This window comes from Struthio camelus, chromosome 2, assembly GCF_040807025.1.
Source record: "Struthio camelus isolate bStrCam1 chromosome 2, bStrCam1.hap1, whole genome shotgun sequence".
Taxonomy (NCBI): domain Eukaryota; kingdom Metazoa; phylum Chordata; class Aves; order Struthioniformes; family Struthionidae; genus Struthio; species Struthio camelus.
Window position 1 is genome coordinate 50,567,399 of NC_090943.1, and position 14,466 is coordinate 50,581,864.

The 14,466-nt window shown below is 53.4% G+C and overlaps 1 protein-coding gene across 1 annotated transcript; it reads left to right on the top strand.

The window, feature by feature from the left end:
* Window positions 1–857: 857 nt before the first annotated feature.
* On the top strand, window positions 858–14,092 carry SLC6A20 (solute carrier family 6 member 20). The gene is made up of 11 exons (XM_068935645.1): window positions 858–1,076; window positions 4,115–4,255; window positions 4,467–4,558; window positions 5,419–5,646; window positions 7,279–7,389; window positions 7,569–7,810; window positions 8,156–8,318; window positions 9,021–9,225; window positions 10,525–10,684; window positions 12,032–12,197; window positions 13,309–14,092. Exons 1-11 carry the CDS (start codon window positions 956–958, stop codon window positions 13,456–13,458), a joined length of 1,779 nt encoding a protein of 592 aa, XP_068791746.1. The 5' UTR covers window positions 858–955; the 3' UTR covers window positions 13,459–14,092.
* Window positions 14,093–14,466: the final 374 nt, after the last annotated feature.

Consider the following 14,466-nt stretch of genomic DNA (forward strand, 5'->3'; position numbering starts at 1 on the left):
CAGCTTCCTTGGGGCAATGGTACGTATTTATTTGATCCCTGCAACTTAAAAATGTTTTAAAACAGCAACCCCTCAGAAAGTTCAGCTGCAGCACTGGGGCTGAGCGTGAAGGTTAGTGGAGTGAGGCACGGCTACCTGCTGCAAGGTCGGTCAGCCCTCCTTGCGTTGCATGGCTCTGCGTGCATCTCACACACATGCACACTGCATGGCGGGCCAAGACTTTGGTCTTGAATGACTTTGGTCTGGTACTCCTGAAGGGTCAAACTCAAGTGTTGGACTCAAGGCTGAAGCAGGCTGGGGACACATGTGTGCGGTAGGGGCTGTTTTAAGGCCGTTTTTGGAACAGGGAAGCGTGCTGGGCTGCTGGGGGTGAGCCTGGCCGCACCAGGGTGGATGTGTCAGGGTGCCTGAGGACCGGCTTAGGGCAAGGGACGTTCAAAATACAAGGCAGCTCTGACAACCACTGAACCCAGTCCCAACAGTGTGGAAACCTCTTCTTTCTGTTACCAAATCCAGGCTGATGCCTCACTCACGGAAATGCAACTCCCAGAGGCGAGCGCCCTGTGTAGAAGGATTTTCTAGTTTCCAAAACCCAACTGCTGCCCCAGTGTTATTTCCTTCCAGTGTGAAGTCAGCATGTGAGCAGAGAAAAAGCCCTAGCTTCACATCCTTCCCAGAAATGCCGATCAAAACCCAAGCAGCTATTCACCCAAAGTGCCAATTTTATAGTTCTGCGTGTGTGTGTTTCTATAATCTATTTACCAGCATTCCTACTTCAGTATGTGCCTGTTAATAAGATTAGTAATTAAAAAGCTTGATAGGAACTGGCAAGCATACCTCCTCCTTTCCCTCCCCTCCAAGCCGGGTCGGTGTGGCGTCTGAGGCAGGGCTCGCAGAGTACCTGCAGGAGGGAAGGCAGGAAGGCTCTGCTGAAATCTGTGCGCGCAAGTAGGAAATGGAGAAAACCCGGCCGCTATGGGACAATCCCTTACAGTTTGTTTTCGCGTGCATTTCTTATGCCGTGGGGCTGGGAAATGTGTGGAGGTTTCCATATTTATGTCAGATGTACGGAGGAGGTAAGTGAGGTTTATGTTTCTTGCTTCCCGCTAGGGAGGAGTGTTGCAAGCTTTAAACCCAAAAGCATATTGTCCATGATAACACCCTGTCCACCTACCAGGGTCCAGGGCAGAGCGGGAGGTCAGATTTGTGTCTGTACGTGTCGGGAAGAAAGTTCTTTGTACCATGCCGGCAAGGGACCTAAAATACACCCAGCTCTAGCTATAAATCTCTTATGTCGCTGTTTTAGTTCACATGTTCCTTAGCATAAGGTTTTTACCTGACAGCTGCCCCAACACAGTAACACTCATTTCCCAGAAGTGCGATGAAGCGGTGGGAGGACCCCACTGGCAAAAGGCTTGGAGGTAGAGGCAGGGGGTGGAGGTCCATATGGTGTTGATTTATTATGGTCTCCCCCTCTGTCGAAACACTCTGAAGGCATCAGAAACTAGTTCAGTTCTGCGTAGGTTCACATAGGGGGACTTGACTATATTAAGGAGAAGGGGAGATGTTTACACTGATTTAATTGAAAGAGTAGCCATAGGTAGTCAAGCTGCTATGTCTTTGTCTATACAAAACCTCATTTTAGGAGGTGATAATGTGGCTGCAAATCTGCCATGAAGTTGGCTGAAACTCCTTAATCAACAGGAGTTTCACAGCCAAAGCCTCACAGGAAGCTTTGAACATGGGGCTTAAATTGGTCTGGGCTCAGAAAGTGCTCTTTGAACGTCTACCTTTCTGCCCAGTCCAAACTAGAGAAAGAAGACGTCTATACCGTATACCTGCCACAGACGTTCTTCCATAGGAATCAACACTCAGTTAATCAGGTTAATTAAGAACCAAAAACAAAAAAAACCCACCTCATCTAGTATGCAACTAACATTGGTTAATGACCATCTTTTAAAGAATCCTTAGCAAGAGCTCCTCCAAGACATCTCAGCTTTATACCGCTTCTTATGCTGCGTCTAGTGTCCTGGTGTTGAATTAAGTGGCGTGATTAGAGCCTCTGCCTCATTCACGTCTTGCCTGCTTCTGCCTTGTCTTCTTTTCAAGAGGAAACGCACTCCGAGATGTTTAAGTGCTTGCAGCTTGTTCTGTGCAATGGACGTTGGCTTGCGTGTGGTAGGGATCAGTGCGTGCTGGCCGTCGGGAGGCCAGCTCGGAGCCGGGGGCGCGTCGGAGCTGCCCTGCGGGATCGGGTCAGAAAAACCCGGAGAATGCAGAGGGTGAAACTGCAATGGGAACTAGCTACTGCCATGGCTGCAACTTGTTTTAGACATTTCAGACAGCAGAAGTGCGAGTTAGAGGTGCTGCCTTTCTTGGTGTATCCCCCCTCTGCAGACGCGCCTGAGGGTGAGGACTTCATGTCTGATGCTGAACTCGAGCGCAAAGCTCACGGCGTCAATGTTCCTGCAGGCAGTGCAGCCGCAGGCGGTCGCTTCACCGTCAGGCGTTGAGTCTTGGCAGACAGCCTGAAGGACAGCAAAGTCGAACGGGCACCGTATCTCCTGCCGTGCTCTTCTTATCTGGCATCGTTAGTGTACTGGGAAGTGTGAACTCGCTGAAATACAAGCAAAGACTGATTGGTGACCAGCAGTGATTAAAATAAAACGAAAAGCACATTCGAGCAGGAATAGTTTTTCCACTGTTTTTGTGCCCCCCCCCCCCCCCCGCCCGGTGAAGTTTCTCAGCGGAGAAGCAGCTCGCCCGAGTGTGAATCTGTAATTGCTGGCGGTAGGCTTCGCTTTGCTGCTGTCTTTCAAAGCCCTCATCAAAAAAAGTATTTAATGGCTTTTTTTTTTTTTTTGGGGGGGGGGGGTCTGCAAAACCCATAGTGACAAAACCTTGTTTCAGGAGCTTACAAGCTGGCTATGACAGGCCCGGGGCTTAGGGGCCAACGCCAGGAGCTGCTCGCTGGCCTCCCCCCTTGCAGAAAAGCAAGAGGCAGCAGCCCCCGTCCCGCTGGGCAGAGCCAGCCCTCGTTGCTGGCGGCCCTAGCAAACCACCTCTTGGCAGAGGTGCAGCCCCCCCCCCCCGCCGCCTTGGCCTGGCTCCCCTCCCCAGCGCAGCGTCGGGCGAGCAGGGCTGGGAGGCCGGGGTGGGGGGCAGGTCCGAGTTTCGGGCGATGGGCACCTCCCGGCAAGGTGGCAAAGAGCGACCGCGGGCATGGCATGAGCGGGGCCGGGGGAAAGCCTCCGCCGAAAGCCTGCCGCTGATGCCTTCACCCAAGGAGGTGAAGCTCCCCCACTCCGACCACTTCCCCGCCCCCCCGACTCTTAAGTCTCCCGTCCGGCACAGGGAGTTATCTAAGGGACTAACAAAGGGGCTGTTAATAAAGCTGTAGCTGGAGGTAGGAAATTAATTCCCGGATTGTTTCTTGGTTGGGGGGGGGTTGTCTGTGTCTCCCCCCCCGCTGCGAGGAATGTTAATGCCACGGGATTACGGCCGCTGCAAGAGGCGTTTACGGAAACGTTTTTTGGGGAAAAAAAAAAAAAACCTTTGCAAACCCCCAGATTTGGCTCAGCCAGCTCGAGCTGCAGGACAAGGATTTGGGGGGTTTTTTTGTTTGTTTGTTTGTTTTATTATTATTTTTGCTTCCCCCCCCCCCGGTTGCCCAGGGAAAAGGCCGCCCCCCCCACCCCCGGCTTTGGGGCAGCCGGACGTAGCTGTTACTTTTTCATCCGGCGCTTAGCCGCTGCCCAGTCGGGGGGGGGGGAACCAAAAAAACCCTGCCGTGAAGTAAATCTTTCCTTTGTCCCCTCTTTCTCCCGTTACCCTGCGAGAGGTCGGGGCAGCACTCAGTTACCCTTTAACAGCTCCGGCCCCGTATGGGGCTCACCCCCGGCCCGCCGCTCCCCGCCGGCACATTTTAACGTGGGAAATCCCAGCGCTGCCAAAGGCGGCCGCGACGCGGCGGCCCGGGGGTGGTGGTGGGGTAGTTTGGCCTCTGGTGGTTTTGGGGGCCGGGGGGGGGAGCGGGGGGGCGGGGAGAGCATCGTGTGCGCGCATGGCGCTCGCGGGTTTGCTAACAGGCATCCGCCTGCTTTGGGCTTTGCAGGCGGCTTTCTCATCCCGTACGTCATCATGCTGTTCGTGGAGGGGATGCCGCTGCTGTACCTGGAGCTGGCGGTGGGGCAGCACATGCGGCGGGGCAGCATCGGCGCCTGGCGAGCCATAAGCCCCTACCTCTGCGGGGTCGGTGCGTCCTCCGCCGGGCTGGCGCTGCGGGCCGGGGCCGGGTGGGCACCCAGGTCGCCCCGGGGCTGCCTCAAACCCCTGGGAAATTCAAGGGGTCGGGTCATGGCACGGGGACGGGGACGGGGGGAGGTGAGGCCAGGAGGGTGGGGGGGGGACTGAGGGGGGGTCCGGCTCGGCGAGCGCTCTGCGAGCGCCCGTCTCCTCTCCCGCAGGCGTCGCCAGCGTCGTGGTGTCCTCCTTCCTCTCCATATACTACAACGTGATAAACGCCTGGGCCTTCTGGTACCTCTTCCACTCCTTCCAGGTGGGTGGGTGCTCGCCCTGCCGGCCCGCGGGGCAGCTCCCCGGGGGCGGCCCCGGGGCAGAGGGGTCATCCTCGGGGGAGAGGGTCATCCTCGGGGGAGAGGGTCAACCCCTGGGGGAAAGGGTTGGCTGTCCCAGAGGTCAACCCAGAGGGAGAGGGTCAACCCTGGGGGAGAGGGTCAGCTATCCCGAGGGGAGAGGGTCAACCCTTGGGGAGAGTGTCAACCCCTCGGTGGGAGGGTTGGCTGACCTGGAGGGAGAGGGTCAACCCTGAGGGAGAGGGTCAACCCCTGAGGGAGAGGGTCGGCTGTCCCGGGGGGAGAGGGTCAACCCGGGGGAGAGGGTCGACCCCTGGGGGAGAGGGCTGTCCCAGGGGGAGAAGGTCAGCCCTGGGGGAGAGGGTCAACCCCTGGGGGAGAGGGTTGGCCGTCCTGGGGGAGAGGGTCGACCCCTGGCGGAGAGGGTCGGCTGTCCCAGGGGGAGAGGGTTGGCCTGGGAGGGAAGGGTGGGCTGTCTCAGGGAGAGGGGTTGGCCTCGAGGGAGAGGGTCGACCCCTGGGGGAGAGGGTCGGCTGTCCTGTGAGGAGAAGGTCAACCCCAGGGGAGAAGGTCAGCAGTCCCAGGGGTAGACGGTCCACCCTGGGAAAGAGAGGTGACCCTGATGGAGAGGGTTGGCAGTCCTGAGGGAGAGGGTCAGTTCCAGGAGAAGGTGGTCAGCCCTGGGGGAGAAGGTTGTCCCCGGGGGAGAGGGTCGGCAGTCCCAAGGGAGAGGGGTCACAAAGTCCGGACGAGGAAGCCGCCCTCGCCTCCGTTTCCTCTGGGCTGCGTCTATCGCCGGCACTGGCCCCTTCCCTCCCGCCAGGACCCCTTGCCCTGGGCCAGCTGCCCGCTGAACGGCAACCGCACGGGCTACGAGGCCGAGTGCGAGAAGACGTCGCCCACGCAGTACTTCTGGTACCGGCGGACCCTCAACATCGCGCCCTCGCTGGAGGCGAGCGGCGGGCTGCAGTGGGAGCAGGCGCTGTGCCTGACGCTGGCCTGGCTCGTGGTCTACCTCTGCATCCTCCGCGGCACCGAGTCCACCGGCAAGGTGAGCCGCCGGCACCGCTGTTGGGTCTGCTTGTTTGTTTGTTTGTTTGTTTAATGGCTGTTTGGAGAAATAGCGTGGGCATCCAGGCCTGCCGGGGAGATGCGGTGAGCATGGCCCATCCATACTGGAAGCACCTGGAAAAGTTCCCCTTTGGCCACGCTGATCCATAGGGTGCTCCATTAGGCCACAACTAAAGCAGGCTCAAGTAAAAGACCAAGTGATACTAATTTTGCAATCAATTAATTAATTTGCATAATTCAGAAGAGCCCTTCAATGCAGCAGCCTGTGCTCCTGGGGCTGAATTGCCCTGGGAGAAGCTGTTACAGCAGAGCCAACCCATCTCCCTTGAAGCGGTGGTGGGAGATGTCCATGCTTTCTGTGCAAGAAAAAAAAGAAATCAGCTGAGGTCTCCTGGGTGTTTTTGCTTCCTTTTTATTCACAGCAGGAGTTAGGAGGAGATGGGGGTTGGAGGGCGGGGGGAAATCTCCCAGCTGAACCCGCGCTAAGGACGAAGCCAAGGGCCGTAATCCACAAATCGTATGAGAGAAACGCAGGAGCCCCAAAAGGCTGAAAAACTAAGACCAGCCTTGTAAACTCGCCGCAGCTGCTGGGAGGGAAAACAAAACAAAACAAAAAAACCCAGCAACAACAGAAAAAACACGTGTAGCCAAGGCGCGCTGAAACGGTGCGGTGCGCGGGGTGGTGTGTTTCCCGAGGGGGCCGCGGGGGCACCGCAGCCGGCCCGGCTGGGAGAGCAAATTCCCACCGGGCAGGCGGGGAGTCACGCTCCGGGCCGCCCGGTCTCCGGTTCAGGAGGGTTTTTTCCCTCCTCTGGGAGTCGATGCGAATCCGAGGAGTGTTTTGTAACCGCTGATCTGATGGGAAAATGTTTGGGGTTTTTTTTTGTTTTTTGGTGAGTTAGTTTTTTATACAAGGTTTTGGGTGGATCCTCTGGACAGAGGCGAAGGGGAGTCGGTTGGATTCTGCCTTTTTTCCACGTGTCTGCTTGTAACGGGCAGATTAAAGATTTAGGTTCGAATTCAGAGGTAGGATCACAAGCCGGTGGAAGGACAGCCGAAAGATTTTGCTTTTTTCCCCCCCTTCTAGCTGGGTTACAGTAAATTAAAGTCTTTTAAACTTTTGAATTAGAGTATTTTCATTCCAATTTGATTTTGATCTTTTAGGAGCTCTGCTTTGCTTTTCCTTTGGCCAGAGGGTGACGCTTGACTAAACTAATCCTTTACGGACCGTTTCCAACCAATCTTACTCCCTTAGATGCTGCAGAACATAGGTTGGAAATACTGCCAACGTTGGAAACGGTTGTTTTTCACATCGAACCGAAGACCCGGGGAGCTTTAGCACAGGTCTCTAGTATTAACAAAACTTGTTTCTCTAAAACCGGGATCTAAACCTAAGCTGAAGTCTGAACGGATCTGAAAATACCTGTTTAAAGGTTAAAGGTTTAAAGGTTAATAGAAGACAGCAAACAGGCCAAGGCTCACGTTTTAGGCAAAGTAAACGGAAACAGAGAGCTCTGGCTGGGCGAGACACGGCTAGAGGGGATCCCCTGTAGTCCTTACGCCAGAGGGTGGTCTGGCAATTTCTCTTCCGCCTCTCCCTTCCTTTCTGCAGGTCGTCTACCTCACCGCTTCCTTGCCCTACTGTGTCCTTATCATATACCTGATACGAGGATTGACGCTCCACGGGGCTGTGAACGGGCTCGTTTACATGTTTACCCCGAAGGTACGGAAAAGTACACAAAGATGTTTGCGGTCACGGCAGGCGTAGGGCTTCCCCCTGAGTTTTAGCGGCGGTGGCTTCGGGCAGGGAGCCAAAATGGCCGGGGGAGCGGGCCGGGAGGGAGGGGGCAGCGCCCGGCCCCACCGGCCCGCTCTCCCCCCCGCCCCCCCGCCATTTTGCAGCTCGAGCAGCTCGCGAACCCCAAAGCCTGGATCAGCGCCGCTACGCAGATCTTCTTCTCGCTGGGCCTGGGCTTCGGCAGCCTCATCGCCTTCGCCAGCTACAACGAGCCGAGCAACAACTGCGAGCGGCACGCCATCATCGTCTCGCTCATCAACAGCACCACGTCGATATTCGCCAGCATCGTGACGTTCTCCATCTATGGCTTCAAGGCGACGTTTAACTACGAAAGCTGCGTAAGCAAGTAAGAGCCCCGGCGTTTCAACTCGTTTTTTTCCCCCCCTTCCCCCCCCGACCCTGACGGCAGCAGGCCGCGGGGCGAGCGGCGCCCCGAGCCCCGGCGTCGCTCCCATGAGGGCGACGGCGCTGTGGGAGGCGACGGAGGGGCCGTCGCCGCGGGTCAAGGGCTCGCCTGAGCGCTGGTTTGAGCAGAGCGAGGGCTGAACCTCCCCGTCCCCCGCTCAGCTACGGTCACAGCCGCCCGGCCCGGCCCCGCGGCAGCGGTCGAGCCCCCCGTCCTGCGCTCGCCGGGCTCGCGGACGCTGAACCGAGGGTTCAGCTCCCTCGTTTTCCTCCCCCCCCCCCCCAGGGTGATACTGCTGCTGACCAACGCTTTCGACCTGGAAGAAGGCTCCGTAACGGCGGACAACCTGGGCGAGACGAAAGCCCACCTCCTGGCGACCCACCCGCACCAGTACGCAGAGTTACTACCGCAGCTCAAAAACTGCAGCTTGGAGGCCGAGCTGGACACGGTGAGCTGCCGCCTCGCCGCGGCCTGGCGCCCGCCCTCGCCTCGTCCCGCCGGTGCCATGTTTAACCCCGGTCCTCACCCGCCGGCCCTCGGTGCCTCCTGCCCGAGCGCCCTTGGGTTGTCTACCTGTGAACCTGGGAGGTGCCACCACCCCCCGCCGCCCAGTCCCCAGAGCTGGCTGATGGCCGAGACGAGACCGGGCGGCAGCTGGATTATCGAGTCCAGCCGCGGCTCGGGGAGGGTCGCATGGGTTTCGGGCCGACGTTTTTTTGCTCCAAGCGGCGCTGGGTCGGTTTCTGCGTAACGTAAAGGGAGCAGCAAAGATCGCGGCTGACTCTGCTGCGCGGACCCACCGGGGCATGTTTGCTTTGCCGTGGTGGAGGATCAGCCGCCTCTGTCCCTGTTCAAGCAGAGGAAAACTTCAGTCCCTAAACAGCCACAGTTGAAATCAATAGACCTACTTGAAGAGCAGGCTCCCAGTCAGCAAGAGAGAAAAAGGTGCCCTCGATTTTGCTAAAACTGTCGGCTATTAATGCCCTTAATTGCAAATTGTGCCGTAAGTGAGAGAGATTGAAATCTCCCCAACCAAAAGGCATTGAGGTTGGGAAGAATTTCAGTCTCCCCCGTTGAAACGATTCCTTATCTCGTAGTCATGGCTGACCTGGTGCAGGGCTGACCATAACTCCCTCCTCCTTGCTGGCAGGCTGTCCAGGGCACAGGACTAGCGTTTATAGTCTACTCCGAAGCAATCAAAAACATGGAGGTGTCGCAGCTGTATTCGGTGCTCTACTTCGTCATGCTGTTGACGCTGGGCATAGGCAGCATGCTGGGAAACACGGCCGCTATCCTCACGCCGCTGACCGACAGCAAGTTCATCGCCACCCGTCTGTCCAAGGAGGTGATCTCAGGTAAACCGGCACCGCTTGGTAGCACAGGCCGGGCGAGGTGAGAGCGTCGGTGTAGAAGCTCTGGTGTCCCACAGTCTCTGAGCGTCCCTCTCGCTCCTCACGCGGCGCAGGGTCTATCAATCAATCAGACGTGCTGCCAGAAGCGTTCGCCTGCTCTTGAGAAATGATGTCCGTACACAGCGCTTTCCATTGGGAGAGCTCAAAGCGTTAGGACAATGGCGGCTGTGTCTTTACAGGGCTTCCCAGCACACGTCAGACTGGTAGCTACCGAAATTCAAACGGCCAGGAGAAACGTCAAGCGGCCCTGTAGCCAGGGACGCTTCTGTTTTGCGCTCACACCAGCAGCATCCCGACTTTGAGCCAGCTCATTCTGTGGCCGGAAACAATAAACGCTCCCATGAGAGCGTGGAAGTCCGCCATCCCTGCTTAAAAACTGTTTTACCACCGTTAACCGGCACGCAGAATTCAAAGGGTCCTTCACGCAGAGAAAAGAGCCCAAAAGAAGCATTTCAGGTCTTTGCACGCGTCAGCCAGAGACCCGGAGTGTTCTGCATGAGCACCCACGTCGCAACTGAGTAATTCAGTAACACAGACGCACGCGCGCGTGCCCGCCCGCCCAAACCGCGTGCCCTGAAGCGGCAATAGCAGCGGGTGCCTGCGCATACGCTTGGCAAAGCTATAGCTAGGACTCGGTTTCGGGACCGTGCGGCGAGGCTGCGCTGTGACAGCGCAGCGCGAAGAGCGCAGGCGCGCATAGGCGTTCAGGGATATGCCCGTGCATACACAAACACACACAGCCAGTTCTTTGCCCTAAAAAAAAAACCAACAAAAAAAACCCCTTCCTTCTCCCCGGGGGTTTTGCAGCCCTTGCTCCTTGGCTCTTTGGGGAGATCGTTAACAGGAACAGACGACGGCATGGACGCTGCCGTGTGGCTAAATACTAAAATATAGTGCTGAAATTTGATTTATTGGGAAAGCCTCAAACTCTGACCTAACTCCCCAGACCCCACCTGAGTGCTGGCTGACCTACACAGGGAACTGCCATATGCCACATTCCTTAAATGTGGCCGTGAGCAAGGTGCAAGATAATTTCCATGGTTTCAGGGTGCAAGTTCCCTGCAATAACGACGCTTAGCATACAGCTGCTCCAAAGGGCCTTCCTCCAGCCTGGCCGCTTCTACAGCAGTCATCCCTCCAGTATCTGCACTCGTCGTAGCTATTGCCCTGGTTGAAATCAGTACAAGGTCCGCTAGCGTGATTTCCAGGCGTGACGATAGCATCTCTGTTTTATCCGCGCAGGTATTGTGTGTGTCATCAACTGCATCATTGGCCTGACTTTCACCATGGAGGCTGGAAATTACTGGTTTGACATATTCAATGACTACGCAGCCACCCTCTCGCTGCTGCTTATCGTGCTGGTAGAAACCATTGCTGTGTGTTACATTTACGGGATAAGAAGGTAAAAGCTGGAAAGCTCCTTTCTTCATAGCGTGTTTGCAAGCAGGATAGAGGGGATGTGACCCCCCCCCCCCCCCCCCCGGCCAAGATGAACAGTGCCAAGAGTGAAAAATACCACCTTGGACAACATTTTTCTCCTATGCGATGGTATCAGTCAGGTGCTTGGGGTCACACCTGCCCTACAGGGCCTTCCTGGGGTTTTGGGTACACGGGGCGGCACAGCCCAGGCTGGGCAGCCTGAGCACACCTGCGCCAGCAGCAGCTCCCACGCCTGCCCTCCTGCACTGCAACCCGCTGGCCTCGCAGCTCTGCTCCGACCCTTACATCCAGCGGATTTGTGCCCGCGTGAAACTACACCCTTTTCCTGACACTGTGGGAACCCCCAAGGGGCACTACCTCCAGAGCTCTGAATTTAGGGATTATCTGGCCTTACTACAGGGGAAAAAGCCCGAGGCTGCTAGCTCCAGTACTGCAATTTCTAATTTGCCCTCTGCAAGTACTGTGCCTGTAGCCTGGGCAGCGCTAATGAGCTGTACGCGCTGTTCCCTTCTCCCTCCGTTTCTTGCCTTTGGTCGAAAGAGCATCTTCTGCCAAAACTCTGCTTCTCCTTTCAAAGTAGTTCAGCACAAGCACCGTAGCACTGCCAGGCTGCTGACAGCCAGCCTGGTGGCAGGGCTGCTGCCCTGGCGCCACGTTGCTGCTCTCGCAAGTCACCCCAGGCGCCCTCAAGGGAGTAACCGCCAGGCTGGCGGGTAAAGGCGAGCGCTGGCGTCGGGGACCGTTTTACACAGTGCAGAGAGGTGTTCACGCTCAGGGCATCTAAAGAAAGGAAGTTTTAATATTTGCTTTGTCCATCTGCTAACAACGCGCACATGCAGCCGCATACATTGCAATTATGTCCTTGGCACGTCCAAAGCCTTCAAGTCACGGCCAGTTTTGCTGTGTGATTTCAAGTAGCGTATCCAGCATCAGGATTTCCCCAAAGATAGCCAAACGGCAGTGATGAGAATGTCTCAGCTCCACAAAGATGAGCAGTGTGTTTTCTCCGGGCCACTTAAGTATAATCTCTTTTGTCAGCCTATTGAACTAATGCTTTGAATTTATTTAAGGAGAAATCGGGGGGGGGGGCTTTCTCTGCTATATATAATTCTAGCTACTGCTCTGTATTTTGGGATCCTGTTGTAAGCCCTGCTATCGTTTTACTCGCTTTCAGCCTCACCGTATGATTCTAGTGAGCCAGTTTCTTTTTTTCCCCTTCCTCTGCCCGCATTATTTAACCCTTTAGGTGTTTGTAAACACATATGGAACTGTTCTCCAGAATATATACTTTTTTTTTTTTTTAACACAGATTTGAGAAAGATCTTCACGCAATGATTGGACATAAGCCAAGCTGGTATTGGAAAATTATGTGGGCTTTTGCTAGTCCTTTGCTAATAATAAGCCTATTTATATTTTACATCACCGACTATATCCTCACAGGAACACTGCAATACCAAGCATGGGATGCCACACAGGTAAAACAGCTTTTTTTTTTTTTCTTTTTAAATTAAAACCACTTTCACAAATCCCTGCAAGGATATAAGGACACAGAACGTTCCTTCCTAACTCCAGCCTCCCACCAAACTGCCTTTTCAAAGTTTGCAGCTGGAACCAATGCCATTTCTTAGTTTTGTGGTAATGTAAAACAGGGAAAACCTGAGCTTGTTGCAACAACACAGTGGCTCTATAAAATGGACTAATTTCCCTCTAAAATTCTTACAAATTGATGAATTCAAACCAAAAAATGTTAGTAGTGTTCACTGAAAAATCAAAATATTATCTTAAAAATACCCTTTAACCAGAAGCATTTACTTTCAAACAGTAGTATTTTGAATAAAACCAGTGATATTTTAACACAACTGAACTGCTGCTGGAATAAAGCAAACTGTTTTCATGAACCACTTCGGTTTTGATTCAAAACTTCCAGCTACGTTTTTCTTTGTGGCCAAAATAATTTTGTAAAAGTGCTGAACTGCTTATTTATTGCAGAGGAATTACTACTGCATAAATAATTACTAGCTTCATAACCTTTTGTGGAAACATTTCTTGCACATAGAAAAAATAAAAAAAGTACCCTGTTTTCGAATCATCACTAATTTGGGTGCCTGTAAAGGGCCTGGCTTGCTGACTGGGTAACAGCAGGAGCCCACCGGTTCCAGGAAAGGAATGAAAAGACCTTAGAGAGGTCAGTGCTGAGCAACCTCATTAAGGAAAGACAGGCAAGCCAAAATCTGTTCTCTTAAAGTAGACCAAAACTTCAAGAAAAAGAATTGTCAATATTTGTGTCACGTGAATTTACCTATAGCAGGGTATTTTAACTGTTTACAAGGACAGAGCTACCGTAACAGAGCTACCTTCAGCTGGTGAGGTTGGTCCAAAAACCACCTTTAAGGACAGACATGAGCTGCTCCAGCCCACAAAGCACAACTGCTTCCTGCTTTTTTTTTTTAAATATGTATGTGGAGCTTTGCTAGAGCCCTGCCTGACTACACCACTGCAAAACCCGAAGATCCAGCACTTCAGGCCAGTCAGGTGCAGAGGGCCTGCACAAACTCACCTGTGCTAACGATCTTGTCTTGCTTGCAGGGGCAACTGGTGACAAAGGATTACCCCAGCTATGCCCTGGCTGTGATTGGGCTGCTGGTGGCAGCATCCACCATGTGCATCCCCATGGGGGCTCTGATAACTTTTATTAGCAGGAGGCTGAAGAGGAAAAACATTTGCATGGTTGCATGAACACAGACCAGGGGACTCACGAAGACCTTTCCCGCAGTGCCAGTGACTGGGCACTTCTGGAAGACCACAGCAACCTTTATTTGCAGCAGCCGTTCATAGATTGAGAACCTCGGGTGCTGTATTTACCAAAAAGTGCTCTTAGGAGGTCCCACAACAGTTCAGAAAAAAAACAGAAAAAAGCGCTTCTGTAAGAGATGAAGCTTTAAGATGGCCTCTGTAAGGGGGGAACGGGGAGGGGGGAAGAGAACAGCAGCTCACAACATGCTATTTAGCACAAACTAACCAGCATATTGGCTAATTATGTAACATTAGGTTGTTCTTTTCCACTCTGCCTCTGTGGAAACGGGAGCAATGAACTAAGCATGTTCTTTCACTGAAGTATCGGTATCCTTACCCTTCCAAAGAGCCAAACTTAACATGCATGCTATTTGAAATGACATCTATATTTAATCTGTTCAAGTTTTATGCTGTGAATGTAATAATTCCTTTTCTAGAAAAGGAAAATCACCAGGAAGGTATCAGAGAGAAATACAGCCAATACTGCTTCTTTTATATTTCTGCCCAGCAAAGCAGTTTTTATATAAGCTGCAAACATTCTAATTTCAAAAAAAAAAAAAATAAACAACCAATTCCAGTATGTAATTGTGTACTGTGCTGTTCTTTTTTTTTTTTTTTCCCAAGGGATGCACTATACACTAGAAAATACCTTCTTTATAAGCCATGCCCAAAGAAGAGTGTCATGCCACATAAGTAGTTTTAGCAAAGTTCCCATCCAAGGATGTTTTAATTTTAACCATGAGATGCAACAGTCCAGCAGTTCGATAGAACTGATTAATTTCCCTATGTGAATGTTCTATAAAGAAAGTAACACAGAAATTTTTTGAACTTCACCTAATAGAAAACAGTAAAATTCTGTCTATGAACTTTAAAGAGGTCACTCTGAAAAACATTAGACATTCACAGGACATTGGTTCTTAATATAGTGTCTTAATTATGTAATTAGAAGAT